An 18,420-nucleotide genomic window follows, 5' to 3' on the forward strand; every position below is an offset into this window, starting at 1 on the left:
GGCCCCTGGGTGGCTAGGGGACAATGAGAGGACTCCTGGGTGGCTAGGGGAAAAGGAGAGGGCCCCTGGGTGGCTATGGGAAAATGAGAGGGCCCCTGGGTGGCTAGGGGAAAATGAGAGGGCCCCTGGGTGGCTAGGGGAAAAGGAAAGGGCCCCTGGGTGGCTAGGGGAAGAGGAAAGGGCCCCTGGGTGGCTGAAGGAGAAGGATAGGGCACCTAGGTGGCTAAGGGAGGAGAGGGCCCATGGGTAGCTGAAGGAGAAGGAGAGGGCCCCTGGGTGGCTGGGGGAGAAGGAGATGGCCCCTGGGTGGCTGGGGGAGAAGGAGATGGCCCCCTGGGTGGCTGGGGGAGAAGGAGAGGGCCCCTGGGTGGCTGGGGGAGAAGGAGAGGGCCCCTGGGTGGCTGGGGGAGAAGAAGAGGGCCCCTGGGTGGCTGGGGGAGAAGGAGAGGACCCCTGGGTGGCTGGGGGAGAAGGAGAGGGTGCCTGGGTGGCTAGGCGGAGAAGGAGAGGGCCCCTAGGTGGCTGGAGGAGAAGGAGAGGGCCCCTGGGTGGCTGGAGGAGGAGAAGGAGGAGGACCCTGGGTGGCTGGAGGAGGAGAAGGAGAGGGACCCTGGGTGGCTGGAGGAGGAGAAGGAGAGGGCCCCTGGGTGGCTGGAGGAGGAGATGGAGAGGGCCCCTGGGTGGCTGGAGGAGAAGGAGAGGGCCTCTGGGTGGCTGGAGGAGAAGAAGGAGAGGGCCCCTGGGTGGCTGGAGAAAAAGGAGAGGGGCCCCTGGGTGGCTGGGGAAGAAGGAGAGGGCCCCTGGGTGGCTGAGGGAGGAGGAGAGGCCCCCCGTGACGCCAGAGTCAGTTGCCAGGGAAGAGAGTGGAGCTGAGCCAGTCCTGCATATCTGACATCAAAGCCAAACATGGTGGAGCTGGAGCCCTTTGCCCTACACAATGACAGCACCCGAGGTGGAAGGTGAGGGGTAGCGGGGCTGTGACATTATATAGCATATGGACTCTGTACATTATTGGTAGTTTTGGTTGGAGTTGTCCTTTAGATGTTTAACTCAGTTGTTCCCCCCCCCCCCAGCTGTTAGGGACTGAGGAATGACAGCCCACTATGCTGGGACTTATAGTTCCCTAGAATGTGGAGAACTGAGGAATCCTCAGTCCATCACAGAGGGCACTACAAGTTCCAGAATAGCAGGATGCCATGCCTTAGTCCCCACTGAGGGCACTACAAGTCTTAGCATAGCAGGCAGTAGTTCCTCAGTCCCTTACAGAGAGCAGTACAAGTCCAAGCATAGCAGGCTTCCATTCCTCAGGGAGGAATGGCAATGCACTATACTGGAATTTACAGTGCCCTCTGTGGGGACTCAGGTATGGTAGCCTTCTGCAGTGGGACTTGTCATGCCCTAGACTGTGGCGGACTGAGGAAGGGAAGTGTAAGGGGGTCTCTGGAAACTCTGATGCAAGGGGGAGCTTTGGTGACCACAGAGTTCCCTTTTACACCAGAGTCCCCAGCTTTCCCCCTCAAATCAGGGTTCCCAGAACCCTCCTTACATCAGAGTCTCCAGCATTCCCTCTTAAATCGGGGTTCCCAGAACTCCCCTTACCTCAGAGTCCCCAACATTCCCCCTAAATCAGGGTTCCCAGAACTCCTCTTACATCAGAGTCTTCAGAGTTCCCTCTTACAGTGTAAAGGGGGCTCTGTGAAATTTGATTTAAGAGGGGGACTCTAATGTTAAGAGGAATTCTGTGGACTCTGATGTAAGGAGGGGATGCTGGGGGGAATCTGATTTAAAGGAGAACTCTTACTGTATGTAAGGGGGGACACTGAACTCTGATGTAAGGAGGGACTCAGGGAATCATGACCTATAGGGAAATGCTGGGGACTGTGAGGTAAGAGCAGATATACTGTATATATATATATATATATATATATATATACATACATACATACCCGATGTTTAATGATCTTTGATTAAAGAAGAATTGGTTAGAGAAAATTCTAGAAACTGAATTCATACTACAAAGGTTAAGGCTCTTAATATATGCAATTTATACAGTTAATTTTTATCGCATTAATTATTTTTCCCATTATGGGCGTGAGTGGGGCCTCATGTCCAAGTTTTGCCTTAGGCCTCACAAAGCCTAGAGCCGCCTCTGCTTATGAACATTGGGTTGTAAAAGGAAGTGCAATTCATTAGCCCAGGCTATGTTTTCCCTGCCTTAGCAGTCCAATGCTGTATTACCTAAGCCCACTTTAGATGCTTCTGGAGATTACCATGGCTAGGAGAGCTACCCAGCAGGTCATTCCACCAAGAATGCAATGCCTAGTATATTGTGATGTAAATTGTTGTACCTTGGTATGGCTCTTTGCCAATGTATCTTAGGTCAAACGATATGTTTGACATTTATCCACCAAATGTTGCCTCCCTTGGAGCATAGATGAGGATGATACATTTTGAGTTTTGGTTTATCCAATGAGCACCTTTTAGACTGCCAGGTTTATTAAAGAGGTTGTAAACCCATACAACTTTTTTTTTTTTTTTGCAACCTGTAAGAGAAACACATAATGAGCTAGTATGCATTGCATACTAGCTCATTATGAAATACTTACCTTAGAACGAGCCCCTGCCGTGCCGCCTGCTCACCTGTATAATGGGCGACATGTCCAGTCGCCCGTCTTCCGGGATCGCGGCATCCGGGCCATCTGATTGGCCAGAGCCGCGGTGATGTCACTCCCGCGCACGCGTGCGGGAGCCGACAGTCACGGCACGGGGCTCTGAAGAAACGGCACCAGCGGCCGTTCCTTCAGAGCGCATGCGCCAGTGACGTCACTGGCTGCATGTAAGGTAAATATCTCCTAAACGGTACATGTTTAGGAGATATTTACAGTACCTATAGGTAAGCCTTATCATAGGCTTACCTATAGGTACAAGTGTCAGAGGAGGGTTTACTTCCTCTTTAAGCCCAATAACTTGTAAATATTTAAACATACCCTTTTGACACCATTTTTCTTCCCATTTGAAAAGCAAGCTATAATTGTTTTCATTCTTTTTGATTTTAGTTTTTAATTTCATATGTTTTATGATGTTTTATATCAGCATATTCTGCTTTCTTTGTTTTACAAAAAAATATGTGGTTCTGAAGCCTAAACATTTTTTACCTTAAAGCATTCCTTGCATTAAGGTAAAAAATGTTTAGGCATCTTATACTTATCTGAGCCCTTAATTCAATCCAATGCTGTGCACATCTAGTGGCTTTGCTGGGCCACCGGGAGCCATTGGCTCCCAGTGCTGTTAGTAAAAGCCAGTGATGAGGAAGCGGGGGGCAGGGTCGAGTCCTGCTGTCTGTGTCAATGGACGCAGCAGCGGGGCTTGGGAGCAAGCACGCATGAGTGCCCCGATGGGAAGCAGCTTCCTTTGTGGTCACTGGACAGAGAGGAGGAGCCAGGAGTGCCAGCAGGGGACCTGAGAAAAGGAGGTTTGGGGCCGCTCTCTGCAATTCCATTGTACAGAGCAGGTAAGTATAGTGATGTTTGTTATTTTTAAAAAAAATCCATATTCTGTAGGACCAAGTCGCATTGTAAATTGCAACAAATCAAAATCACCCTATGCTGAGTCGCATTGATTTGAATAATTGACCATTAAAAAAACGTGATTTCCCTTGTCATGGGATTCCGTGCAGTTGAAGTTGTATCAGAAGTCCTATTAGTGTTACATAGTTACATAGTTACATAGTGAGGTTTAAAAAAGACACCAGTCCATCCAATTCAACCTATACCTCTGTGTGTGTGTGTGTGTGTGTTTGCTGTTAACTGTACATTGTATACCCCTGTATGTTGTGGTCTTTAAGGTGCCCTTCTAATAGTTTTTTGAAACTTCTGATGCTCCCTGCTGATACTACTGCTGATACTACTGCTTGCGAATTCCACATCCTTACCACTCTGACAGTAAAGAACCCCCTACACAGTTTAAAGTTAAACCGCTTTTCTTCTAGTTTTAGTGAGTGGTCCCGTGTGTAGCACCCTCCTAGTCAGGTGCTAGATAGTAGATATAGTTTTGGCGTTTCTGTTTAACAGGAAAGCAGCAGGAAAACTATAGTTGCTCTGTCTGCTTATCAGGGAGCACGATTTATTAGTACTGCCTGTTACATGTGTTCAAGTGTGGTTCATCTGGGCTAGCACACACAACAAGTGAGAAAGGGGGTGTCAAGTAGAGACCCTGAAGAATAACTTTAAAAGGAACATATTCAGATATCTTCACTTCTGTGGCAAGGTGAAGCAGCGGCCTTGCCGCATACACTACAACTAGATGTCCTCAATATTGTGCATCCAAGTTCTAAAATAAAACACAAAAACCAAATCCCCTGGACTGTTCATTGTCTGAGCCACGTCTTAAAGTGCTAAGTTTTACAGACTGTTGCTAGACCCTTCTCTGGACTCTTTCCAGTTCCAGCACATCCTTTCTGAGGATCGGTGCCCAGAACTCAAGATGTGGCCGAACCAGAGTCTTGTAAAGTAGGAGAATACTCTCTTTATCTCTGTGAATCCCCTTTTTTGTACATGCCAGTATTCTGTTGGCTTTGCTTGCAGCGGCTTGGCATTGCATGCCATTTGCAAGCCTGTTGTCCACTAGGACCCCCAGGTCCTTTTCCATATTAGATTCACCCAGAGAATCACCGCCTAGCGAGTAACTTGCGTTCGTATTTCTGGCACCCAAGTGCATTACCTTACATTTTTTAACATTAAACCTCATCTGCCATGTAGTTGCCCACCCCATTATTTTTTCAGGTCTGCTGATAAGGTTACTAGGTCCTGCAAAGAAGATATTTGCCTGCTTAGCTTAGTATCGTCCGCAAATACCGGAGATTGTGCTGGATATCCCATCCTCTAGGTCATTTATGAATAAATTAAACAGGATTGGCCCCAGGACAGATCCTTGGGGGACCCCACTTTCCACACCGACTAATCCGAGTACTCCCCATTTATCACCACCCTCTGGACTCACCCCTGAAGCCAGTTTTCAATCCAGGTACTCACCATATGGTCCATACCTACGTACCTTTTTTATCTCAAATAAAATTTTATTGAATGAACAATTGAAAAATTGTGCCAGCAGTACAATCTCCAGCTCAGTCAAAATACAATACAACATACGGATTTAAAAGCATAAAAGTATTACATCCATAGAAACATAATTAATCACAACCATTAACAGATACACGACTTGCATGAATATGCCCATAACCCCACACCCCATTACCCAAGGGCAACCTCTAAAACCAGTTTGTAATTACACTCTACCAATGACCAGCCGGTCCATAGCCACTGGTGCTAGACCAGGTGTGTCTAACCAAGATGCCCATTGTTTATTGAATTTATCATAGCAGCCTCTGTGCTGAAAAATATATTTTTATAATCGGAGGGTATCCCGCATTTGAACTAACCATTCCTTCAAGGTAGGATAGTCTGCAGAGATCCAATGGCAAAGTATTACCTTCCAGGTATGAAATAATGCCCTCGCTATGGCCTGCCTGGGTGCATTCTCTATCTGTAGGTCACTAAGAATTTCCGCACAGAGATTTTTTGATCCTCAGGTATATGTACCTGAAAGACATTGGCAATGGTGGCAGTGACCTCTTTCTAATATCTATGCAGCTTTGGGCAGCACCACATAGGGTGAATCAAGTCTCCCCGGTCTCCATTACATCTGGAGAATGTAGGGGATTCCCTTCTTCCCATGTGCAATAACCTCAATGGGGTGTAGTGGACCCATAGGAGTAAATATAGCTGTGAGAGACACTGTGCCACATTCAGGGAGCACTGTTTGACTGCCAGGAGAGCCTCCCCCCACTGTTCCTCCTCCAGAGAAACGACATCCTCTTCCCATTTGGATACCACACTCATGGGGTGCTCCTTTAGGAAATTGTTAATAGCATTGAGTAACATTGGGAGATGAAACCTCTGTATGAATCAACCTCGTACAGGTAATTGAATATCGGAGCGGGCGATTGTACCCACAAATCGGGCCCACCTTGCGTTTTCACTGCATGGAATAGCTGCATGTAAAAGAAGATCGAGGCAGGGAGTTTATACCTCTCTTGTAATTCCAGGAAAGAGCACAGCCTAGCATTGGTGAAAATATGGTGTAGGTGAGTGATCCCACAGGAGAACCATCTCGCACCACCATCCTTCCTATCCAACTCGGGGTAGTACTCATTGTTCCCGATGGGACTAAATCTAAAACCCATTATCTGCTGCAACTGCCTAACCTTATTCCATTTGCATTAAGGTATAAGTGGGGTATAGTTTGTTGGATTTGCAAAACTTAGGTCCCTCCAGACCACATGCCACATTTTTCTGTGTGGGTAATTAGTTTAACAGAATACCTACGTGCCTTAGTTTGTACAGTAAGCGTTTGTGGGAAACGGTGTTAAATGCCTTTGCAGGGTTCGGATACACCACAGGCCTTCCTTTATCTAGATGGCAACTCAGATTGGTCTGGCAAGAACGATTTTTCATGAATCCATGCTGATTACTACTAATACCATTTTCATTACTAAAGTCTTGTATATTGACCCTTAACATGCCCTCCAAAATCTTGCAGACTACTGATGTTAGGCTAACTGGCCTATAGTTCCCCAGGATATATCTCAGCCCTTTTTTAAATATTGGTACCACATCTACTTTTTTCCAATCAGCTGCCACCATCCCTGTCAGTAGACTATACATAAAGATCAAGAACAAAAAATGCCTGAAAAGCTCCCGAAAAAAAAAAAACGCCTGGAAAAAACCCAAACAAACGCCTGAAAATGATATGCTCAGGTATGAATGGAGCCTAAGTGGCTAGCATTCAAACAGATTAATGACCATTACTCAAAAATATTATCTCACAATGCATAATTGCCATTAAATATGCTGTCATCTGACCTTTTGCCAACATCATGATACAAACGGAAGTTAATCTAAAGATGGACCAATGTAAGTATGTATGTGCCATATATGTGGGATCCCTAAGGAAGCTGGAAACCACTAAAGTAGGCCACTGCTACTACAGTGATAGCCACTGGCTTTGGGATGCCGAATGACTAGTCACTCGCTCAGCACAGGCGCAATTTAGGGGAAACTTTTAATCTCCTAAGTGAATATAAAATGTACTGGTATTAAAAGCAGTGGAGAGAAGATGTGGTAAAGTAACAATCTACACCTCGTCCTAACAGAGAAAACTTTACATTCATTAGGAAAATTGAAAGTATTCTCTGAATGGCACACGTGCCAAGCAGGAAATCTCCTTTGTTCAGTAAGCAGCAGTGCAGCCACTCGGCACGGGACCCGAAAACGAACAGCAATTACTGGAGTAGCGGTGCCTGCTACAGTGATCTCACTTACTGTACATTCAAGGTAGACCAGTGTAGCTATGTAAAAAGTTCCATACCTCAAATTCAGCTTTAAAGCTGAATTCTAGGCAATTTTTATTCCAGTGCAGTGGGACTGTGCCCGCACTGCATAAGTTAACTGCTTGTTCAGAAAGCCAAGATATACTCATATAAACCTCCAATCCTCCCAGCACAAGACCAGTCCTTCGGGTCCTGCTCCCCCACTGTCCAGTGGTCTAGTGCGGTGGATTGTTCTTGATGTTGTCACGCCCATAGACACGCTCTGGATGTGAAGATGTCAGGAACAGTCCAGCACTGGACATGGGGGAGCGCCATTTTCCGGAGGATCGAAGGATCGGGTCAGTATAGGCTGTGTGTTCACCCCAAGACAAAAACGAGCAGTTAACCCATGCAGTGCAGGCAAAACCTGACTGCATGGGAAAAAAAAGTTGGGCTAATGTTTTTGAGATGTTAAGCCATGTAAAAGAGTGCTACTAAACACCAAAGCTACCAGAACCTAGTATCTGTGTTTTAACTTTCACAGGGTTTCTTTCGCCGAACATTGCGGATGAGGCTTCAGTATGATTATTGTAATCGCAACTGCAAGATACAAAAGAAGAATAGAAACAAATGTCAGTACTGTCGATTTAACAAGTGTCTAAACCTTGGCATGTCCCATAATGGTAAGTAACGTGTGCGTGTTGCTGAGCATTATGTTCTCTGAAAGGTTTCCATTTACAGTATGTATTTTCATAATCAAAATGCAGGTCCGCATTTAGGCATCAAAGCATTTTCTATACAATGGAACAGATGGTTTGATTTTTGATATTATGAAATCTCAGATTTTTAAACATTCTCCAGTATGAACAGTTAGACCAGTGGTTCTCAATTCCGGTCCTCGGGACCCACCAACAGGCCAGGTTTGCAAGATAACTAAATTACATCACAGGTGATCTCATTTGCTGCTCAGTGATTGCAGTATTCTAGTCTGCATCCCCCAAGGTAATACTTAAAATCTGGCCTGTTAGTGGGTCCCGAGGACCGGAATTGAGAACCACTGAGTTAGACAACAAAATGGGGTCTAGCATATGCATCTAGCACTTCTGCATGCTTTCCTGACTCCAAAATGATTTGATTTGTAACTAGTTATTGCAGAACCAGTTGTTGGGAATGGTATCCTATGCAGGTTCATGGCCCCTTTTTCTCTTTTTGGTAGCGAAAGGGGAGGCAGCACAGGAGTCTTGAAGCACTAGAAACACTTTGCATCTGGTACTTTTCTGTATGAACCCTTAAACACCAGTAAAAGAGTTTATCTGGAGTACTGGCAGAAATACTCCTGGACCAAGGTATGGGAATACTCCTGAGCTGGTGAGTCTGAATGGGACCTGAGATGCAAAATCCTCATTGTAAAGGATCTATATGTGCACAGGTATTACTCTGGTGGCATTTTGTTTTATTGTCATTATAACTTCTAGCTCCTCCTGTTGCATTCTCCATTACAGATAAAACACAAAGAAAACCAGTAAACCAGTGCAAGGCTCATAGTGAAGTATTTAAAACCAGTGATATTTATTAATTAAGAATAAAAAAGATGCACTGACAAAACTATTAGCAGGACGGCAGTAGATCCATCATCACTTATTTTACATACTGCACTATGAGCCTTGCGCTGGTTTTCTTTGTGTTTTATCTACATGTTCCTGAAGCTCCCCCCTGTGGCAACCTGGCAGAATTGATTCACAGTTGCTTTTAGAAACAATGGAGTACTGTCCGTGATACTTTTTTTATTTGCACTAACATGAAACTTTCCAGGACAAGTTTTCGGGGTATGTCCTCTTCATCAAGATCCAAGCAGTACTGATTCACAAAATGTGTAGCCAAATGGTAAAAAAACACACAATCTCTAAACCAAAGGAAAAAAAAAAGAGAAACCTAAACAAACATAAACAAATGTAACTGGCAATGGTAATAAAACTAGCATCGTTAGTGAGATAAGACAGAGGGAGAGCGAATGATGGGGGGAGGAGTCACAGAGGGGGTCAACATTACTGGAGGTGCAGTTGTATGATGCTGTTATATTGAAGGACCTTCAATATAACATACAACTGCACCTCCAGTAATGTTGTGTACCTCATCCAATGCAAAAGATGTAGCTAAGGATCTTATGTAGGTGAAACAGGACAGAAGTTGCAAGCGAGGATGAATTTGCACAGACATACCTTTAAGAAACATAAAGAAGATAGTTTCTGTACACCTGTGGGACTTCATTTTTCACAACCGGACCACACTATAGAAGACCTCAATGTTTTAGTTCTTAAAATGGAATTTCAGAACTATCCAGGAAAGGAAAACTTTTGAATTAAAAATGATACTTCTTTTTGACACAAAAAAAAAAAAAGACTAAATTTAGATATGGGTTTCCTTACTCATTATTCTACAGTTTTATGACCCCCTCTGTGACTATACCCCCCCCCCCCTCTTTCACTCGCCCTCTTTCTTATCTCACTAACTATGCTAGTTTTATTACCATTGCCAGTTACATTTGTTTATGTTTGTTTGGTTTTCCCTTTTTTTCCCCCTTTGGCTTAGAGATTGTGTGTTTTTTTACCATTCTGCTAAACATTTTGTGAATCAGTACTGATTTGATCTTCACGAAGGGGACATACCCTGAAAGCTTGTCCTGAAAAATTGTATGTTAGTTCAAATAAAAAAAGTATCAGGGACAGTACTCAATTGTCTCTGTCGCAAGTGCACTAATACGGCTACCATCACCTCAAGCACAGTTGCTTTTAGAGAGATGTCTCTGTATAGAGCATGGGTTTACGGTAACCTAGTTTGATCTCTTTGCATTTGCTGATTACTCTTTATTCACTCAATAAATTATATATCATATATAAAATCTATGAATGCATTCTTATGCTGATTTACAGACATATTTACATCCACATTAGCATTCCTGTTGTTGTTCCTATACCATTACATATAAGTCAGGGCTGGGCACTTAGTGAAGTTTTTGTTTGTTACATTCTCCATTACAGGCATGTGAAACTCAGGTCTAAGGGTGGGCCACAAAGGTGGTTGCACCTTTATCCATGATAATTACTCTAAAAGGTGTGCAAAACTGATATCTCTTTAATAATCAATACAAAAATATGTGTGTGAAAAAATAAGGTCAACTCATATTAAATCATAATAAATATTTTGCATCAAAATGAAAAGGTAAAATAGCAGTCCCATAACATATAATTCAGTTGTGTATAACAAAGAAGCAAACTTTAAAGACCACATGTAAGAATCCCAAATCACATCTCAGACAAGTATGCCAGTTTCCTTACCAAACCGTATAGATCTACAAATAGTAAGAGATCAACAGCGCAGAAATCATCCAATTGGGGGGGCCACCACTCAGTTCTGCCCTGCCACCATGGGGTGACAGCAGGACAGAGCAGTAGACACTGGGCAGGCCAGCCCATTGGGCTCTCTCCTGTCTAGCCTGCCACAGTGCCCTGCAGGGCACTGGGCAGGATAGTTTCAGGTCACAAGCGCACGGTCACGGTGTGCACCCCAAAACAGCCCCTGTATATAATGCGGTCAGTGCTGGCGCATTGTTCTGTGCAATGTCACGGATGGGGGTGACACCATCGCGGTCGGATTTCACTTCCTACTTGATAGTGTCACCACTCTGGCAGGTGTCACCCGGGGGCGGTCCACACCCCCATAGCGACGCCACTAACTTCACCACCTTCACCCTCCTTCACTAGTTATCCAAAGCCAGAACCCCAAAGTAATAATGGGTAGGAGAAAGAACAAAAGACTATAGACTCTTTATCCCCTGAAGATGTCCGTTGCACCAGACGAAAGGTGCGTTGGGTAAGGCCAGTGGCATATGATGTTGTACACCCGCTGTTGATGCCTGGTGTGCTGTTATGCATGTGTTACTCTAACGTTTGTGAGTATATCTACTTTTAATAAATCATGCGGATTTAGCATACTACTCAATGGTATTTTGTTCTTTCTCCTATCCATTATTACTTTGAGGCGCTGGCTTTGAATAACTAGTGGAGGCAGTGGAGTCAGTGAGTGGGGGCCCCCCAATTGGATGATTTTTGCGCTGTTGATCTCTTATCATTTGGAGATCATTACTGTTTGGTAAGGGAACTGACATACTTGTCTGTGAGGTGGTTTGGGATTCTTACATGTGGACTTTCATGATTTTCGAGATGTCACATTTGGACTTTTATATATTTATGTTATGAACAAGTGTAATATATGTTTTAGGACTGCCATTTTACCATTTAATGCGCAATTGCTATTATGGTTTTAATATAAGTTAACCTTATTTTTTCACTCATAGTTATGTATTAATCACTACAGAGATATTGATTTTGTGCACATTTTAGAGTAATTATTTTTGTAATTCCTTTGCGTCCAGAATATGAATTGAAAAATCGGTTGAGGTGCCGACATCGCAGGATCGATGTACAGATAATTGTCCTAATATTAAAAGTCAGCAGCTACAGTATTTGTAGCTGCTGACTTTTAATTTTTGGTGGGGGGGGGGGGGGGGGGGCTGGAGCTCCTCCTTTAAATATAAATTTTGGGTTTACAAACCTTTTATCATTAGAGTATATATTAATCCAATTTAGTTATGTGATCTGGGGTAGCTCTGGAATGACCGCCAGCCAGTTTGGTAAAAGCAAAACAGTCCATTTATTTGAAACACGGATAAACAAGTCAGCCAAGTCAATAAACATTCCAAATCCTAGTATCACGAAACTATACCGCAGACTCACCGCCATTCTTTGGTCCCATACAGGGGTTAGGCTCCTCCATAGTAAGGGTACCAGGCAGGCCACGCAGGGGGCTAGAAGCCGGCTTCTCAGCTTGTCTGAGAGCTCACAGCTTGTGAGTAGAGATGGGCACAGGCATTTTCAAGTTTGCATGTGCCCGATCCCGCCAGGAAGCCGACACTACACTCTGCTAATCACAGGCACTCTGTGCAGCTGCGGATCGGGAAATGTCTCACTGCCTGTGATTAGGGGACTGCAGTGTCAGCTTCCTGGTAGGATCGGGCAAATGCAAACTCGAACACATGAGTCTTTCTTCCACTCATTTCCCTGACACGGGTGCTAATTTCCCTCTGCTGCCTTTCAAGCCTCCCTCACCTGGGACTTAACCCCTTTGGGACCAAAGTCCTGATAGTCAGGGTTTGGAGGCTCTTCCCACCCAAGTTGAACCTTTGAAATCATGTGTCCCTAATATAAGTTTAGCAATCCAGAGTCCTCTCTTCCCAAACTTAACTCGGGACACCTTACCCTGCATGGCTGAGAACCTGTAAAATACTGTAACGTCTCTACAACTGTTCCCCTTAAAAGGGACTACAACTCAAATACAAATATCAGGGAAATGTACCCGCCATCCAGGACACATTACCAGTGTCCTGTACACTTAGTTATTACATTTCTGTTACTCTCTTTTAGCAATTAGATTTGGTCGAATGCCTGAAGCAGAGAAGAAGCGCCTGGTACAGACATCAGCAGTGGATTCGGGTACAACTGACTCCCAGGTGTCAGATCTGCTGTCACTATCCCAGCAAATCCATTCTTCTTACATGAACACTTTCACTATGACAAAGAAAAGAGCACGGGACATTCTAACTGGCAGGAGTAGCATATCGGTGAGGACGAGAGAAATTTGCCCACTAAAAAGAAACTGCAAACTAACCTACTAACCATGGGGCAAGGTATTTAAATAAATCAATAGTTGCATTGCCTAATTAATATATGAAAAGTACCAATTCACTAGAATATTTTTCTCTGTCTAGTTTTCTTTTTGTGTTCTTCAAAGTGCCAGGGCACAGAGGAGATTGGCAATTCTCAAACTAAAAATCTGAAAGGCTTTCCATTCTACAACTTTAGTATTTTAAATTTTCTTTTTAATTCATTATCTAGCCTTTATTACTTGGCCTTTATTTCATTTGCAGTTTATAATGCATGTATTGCATAGTTTAATGTAGTGTCAGCTCTTGCCTTAGTTCAATTAGCTTTCACAAATGATGTTCAAGCTAGCAGAGGCCTAGGTGTCATCTGTGAGAGATTGGTGAGGCCCAGGTGTCTTACATAAAAAACAGATGAGGCTCAAGTGTCTTCTTTGATAGATTGATAGATAGGTGAGGCCCTGATGTCTTCTCTGAGATAGGGGAGAAAGGTAAGGCCCAGAAGTCATCTATTACAAGCAGTAAAGCCTTGTAAAAAAAGGTTTAAAGGGGAGGAACACTAAAAAAAACAGTCATACTCACTGTCTCATGCTGCCTCTATGATGGAGGCCTGCAGGAGAGCTGATGACTGTCAGTTTGCTTTGCCCCTCCAGCATTCACTGGAGTGCGATGCTGTGCAGGGGGCGGGAGCGGCTGGTTCAGTCTCTCAGTGGCTTGCTGGAAGGCTGAGCCAGCTGTTTTCCAGGCTTCTGGGTGGTCGGATCTTTACAGAGCCTGGACTGGCTCTGTGACATCAGACAAAAGTGGGCTTTAGCCTGCTGTCGGCTAAACACAGGTCACAGGACTGCAGAACGAACTGCACTCCCATGATCCATAGGAGAAGTACAGCCAAAACAGCTTTGTTTATACTGTACTTCTCCTTTAAGAAATGCTGTAGTAGGTGACAACACTGTCTTCGGACATTTAAGTACTGAAACAAGATTGTTAACATCATTCACTACGTTTATTTTTTTCAGCCCTTTGTAATACATGACATGGAGACCTTGTGGCAGGCTGAACGTGGGGCAGTGTGGGAGCAGTTACCAATGCAGGATCCTCCTGGAACAGAAATTGGAGTTCATGTGTTTTATCGCTGCCAATGTACTTCAGTGGAGACTGTGCGTGCGCTCACTGACTTTGCAAAAAATGTTCCAGGCTTCAGCTCTCTCTACCTCAATGATCAAGTCACACTACTAAAATATGGAGTCCATGAAGCAATATTTTGCATGTTAGCCTCGCTTATGAACAAGGATGGGCTACTGGTAGCTGGAGGCCGTGGCTTTGTCACTCGTGAATTTCTCCGCAGTCTTCGTCTTCCGTTCTGCCATATAATGGAACCCAAATTCAACTTTGCTTCCAAATTCAATGCGCTGGAACTTAACGACAGTGATCTGGCGCTCTTCGTAGCTGCTATCATCTTATGTGGTGGTTAGAACCTTCCCATTATTTAATCATGTCATAATGTTGTATTTCTCCCTCTATGTCATGTCTGTTTTCATCATATTAACAAAAAAGGGGTAATCCTTTAGGATAGGTGAACTACTGGCTGTGAAATATCATGTCGGTTTTCTGCATCTCGAAATGCCACATTTCTTGCTGCTGACACTGGTGAAAATGCAGGTAATTTTGGTTTTGTGGCTCTCCAGTGGAAAGATGTAGCAAGAGCAATATGTTTGTTTAAAACGGGTACCCAAACATTTGGTCTACTTCAATGTGAATAATTTTGTTTGTACCGAACTGGGACATCCAGTTGCAGTTAATAGGAACTGCATGATTTTTGAAAGAGCAAAATCAAAAACTTTTTTCAATAAATTAATTCCTAACAGTGAAAGTGATTTTTCGCTCTGGAAAGTTCATGCATTCCAAAATGGAATGTTAAAAGCAAAAGAAATTTTGAAGTACTTTTAAATTACATTCCTTTTGTACCAATCACAATTTTCATATGAATGTTTGTCCAAACATTTGTTCCGAATTCTACCAGTGTATGGACAGCTTTAGACTGCATGATTGGAAGTAAAGACAGAGAAAAGTACCATTTTCCCATAGGTGACAACCACAGAGTATGTCTGGCCCATGATGAGCACCTCTAACTGATTTTATTGAATAGTGCAGTGCACACCATTACTTAAAGTGGAACTTTACGCTACGAAATAAAGATGGGTGAACAGGCAGAATTTTTAATGCAGAAGAGACATGTTTTGGCTCTTCTGCAATAAAGTTACTTACCTGCCCTGTAAAGTGAGCTGCACATGCACAGCTCATTTCTCAAATTTGGCAATGCCACAGGCGTGGGAGTGATGTCATCTCACCCCGGACAATGACAGTGACCAACAAACAAGACCTGGAAGCCCACTACCTAAAGATGTCAGGCTGGCAGGGAGCTCTGGGACGCTGCATCACTGTCCTGAAGGTAAGTGTAGTTCTGCCTTTATACACTTAATGCTGCACTGTGCAACCGTCAAAAAGTTCCCAACCAGTTTGGGTGTAGTATTTTGCAGAGAAAAATCAGAATTCATTCTGCAAAAGTCAGGTTAGCACAAGATGGATTCAGATTTGTTACTATGATTAGTACCAAAAAGTGTTACTAATGTTGCACCTAAAGTGTAAGTAAATCCACCGCTTTTTTTTTCTTTTAGGTTATGGTACACTGAGGACATGTTAAAACTCCTGTCAGGTTTTTATTGTTGGAATCTTACAGCTGGAAAACCTGTTTTGTTGACAAATGTCTAAAAGAGGATTTGGAGAGATTGCCTCCTATTTTTTGTTGTGTCTCTGGGACAATCAGTAAAGGATAGTCTCCGCAATGAGACACAAGCAGCAAAATGAAACCTTGACAGAAGTCTTTATCTATCAAAAACGAAAAAAAGATTTAGCTTTACATAAATTTTAAAGCTACACTCATGCTAAATATTAAAACAACATTTCATGAAGTTATATAATCCTTTTTAAATAATTAAATGTTTTTACATACAACTAGCTTATGTACTTGAATCCCTCTTGATATCAGACTCTGTCATCCCCTACACAACAGCACTCAGACTAGGAGAGAGAGGAGTAGAACTAGGATCTATACAGGGCTCTGCTGCACATGTGCGGACAGTAGGAGTGAGCGGAGGTGATGGCCAACCACTGTGTTGCTGCTCTGTTATTGTCCAATCAGCTGTAATGGTAACGTAACATCTCTGTAAGTGCCTGTGCTAATGGGCTTATGTTTGCATCAGACAGGTTTGGGTTCCCAATAACGTCTATGGGAATGCAAAACCTTTTTGAAGCTGGTTAAATGCAGGTCAGAGGGAGGTCATCTGCAGGTTAAATGCACTTGTCATAGAATTCTGAATAATCTCAGAAGCGTCTCAAACTAATTTCAAAATGGTGCTGCCAATGAAAACCCAAAGCCCTTTGGCACAGACTCCAACAGAGAAACTGATAAGGATTGTAGGAATTACAAAAGTCTCTGGTATGGCAGGTCACCTATGTGTATTTCATTGGTGTACTTTGATGTGTGCATAAAACTCAGCTGTAAGAGTAGCAAACTTTTATTGAATAAAGGCCCCTGCATGTGGGCGCTTGAGCCTGTGCAACATAAACTTCAGTGTATTTCTTTGGCCCAGACCTTCATTTACATTGCAAGGGCTCAGCCACCCGTGTGTAAGAGGTCCAAGGACGACCATGTACACTAGAGTTTCCTAGAAAACACTAGCACATAATGCAAGAATGTATTTGCTTTCTCCATAGTCCCTTGAAATGGAGTGTCAGGACACTTCAGAAAACCATAGCATGAGATGCTGTTACTTTCTTTTAAAACTCTCTTGGAAGATCTGCCAGAAAAGTAAAGATTCAGAAGCGTGACTGGCATGAATATATAATAATTAATCCAGTTTGATAAATGTTGTGACTTACTGCCATTTCGTTGCCCCTCAGTCTGGCACCTCTGGAAATATCACCTATTCATTGTTATATGTGGTATATGTTACACCTTTGCTGGTTTTCAGAAGCTCATTTACTATGAGGTTCTCTTCCCTGACGTATTTTAAACATAGTTTGTTCTTCTGCATTGATGCATTCCATATTTTTCCACTCTGTTTCAGTCCACTTTTTACAATTTTCTTTTCTCTTTTCTTTCTAGACCGTCCAGGCCTTATGAGCCCTCCCCAAGTGGAGAACATCCAGGAAAGAATTCTAAGTGCTCTTCGGAGTCATCTGCAGACATCTCACCCCGATGCACCTTTCCTCTTTCCAAAACTCCTTCACAAGATGGCTGATCTACGACAACTGGTGACAGAGCATGCTGAGCTTGTTCAGAGTATCAAACGTACCGAGTCCAGTGCATCACTGCATCCTCTTCTGCAGGAGATATATAAAGACATGTATTGATCTTACTTAGACCTGCAACCTGTTATGACTACCTGCTATTTTTTTAGAGTAACTTTATAATCTGTATAGATATTACATATATATACCTTAGATGTCTTGTATGTTAAATCAAAAGGCACTTCAATATGTCATATTGTTTCTTAAATTTTTGTTTAGCATAAATATATAGTTCAGGCTCACCTTGAAGTACAGTGAGCCTTCAAGGAGATATAAATTGTGCATAATTTAAAGAGCAATTCCACTCAAATTTTCTATCTCTGTTTTGCTTGGAGTTGGTTGGATTTGATTCCTCAAAGGAATTGCTGGTTGGGTGCTTGCAATTGCTTGCCGCCATAAAAATAACACCACTGTCGATGCCAAACTTAGCTTCTCAGTTGCTCTACTCTTGTCACCAACCTTCTTGAGTTCTCCATATATACCCACAGAGAATGCACTAGGGAGAACAGGGTACAAAAATAGTGCAACATGTTTCCTCTGGTAGATTCACCATAGAAATATATAGAGAACCTACAGGCGAGTGACATGAGTAACCTAATGCAAAAGCCAAGCTGTTAGCCTTTTACAGCTATTTCAAGAGTCAGTAGAGATCTTCTTGTCAGGAAAGACTCATCAAGGTAGCAGGTTCTGGTTTTATCCATTAAAACTGGTCCGGTTTAATTACAATCTACTGAACCTTCACTAGTAGATTCATTCTCCTTGGTGCTAGGGGTAACTGCACTTTGTACCTCACCTTGGCAGCAAATAGACATTACTGGACAGTTGAATGTATTAGCACTTTTAGACAACCCCAAAAACAAAAAAGCAAAAACGTACAATCTGACACTTGAACCGTGTGGTACTATAGAGCAGTGGTCCTCAGGGCCCACTAACATGCCAGATTTGCAAGATAACTGAAATACATCCCAGGTGATCTCATTTGCTGCTC

General features: G+C 43.3%; 1 protein-coding gene across 1 annotated transcript in view; it reads left to right on the forward strand.

The window, feature by feature from the left end:
- Positions 1 to 17,826, forward strand: part of PPARD (peroxisome proliferator activated receptor delta) — a 42,024-nt gene extending 24,198 nt beyond the window's left edge. Inside the window, exons 3-6 of the mRNA XM_082246277.1 lie at positions 7,911 to 8,049; positions 12,847 to 13,043; positions 14,099 to 14,549; positions 17,248 to 17,826. Coding sequence (XP_082102403.1) covers positions 7,911 to 8,049; positions 12,847 to 13,043; positions 14,099 to 14,549; positions 17,248 to 17,495 — 1,035 coding nt within the window. The 3' untranslated portion in view covers positions 17,496 to 17,826. The remainder of the gene's footprint in view (positions 1 to 7,910; positions 8,050 to 12,846; positions 13,044 to 14,098; positions 14,550 to 17,247) is intronic.
- The last annotated feature ends 594 nt before the right edge of the window (positions 17,827 to 18,420 follow it).

This window comes from Pelophylax lessonae (genome assembly GCF_965119305.1).
Source record: "Pelophylax lessonae genome assembly, chromosome: 2".
NCBI lineage: Eukaryota > Metazoa > Chordata > Amphibia > Anura > Ranidae > Pelophylax > Pelophylax lessonae.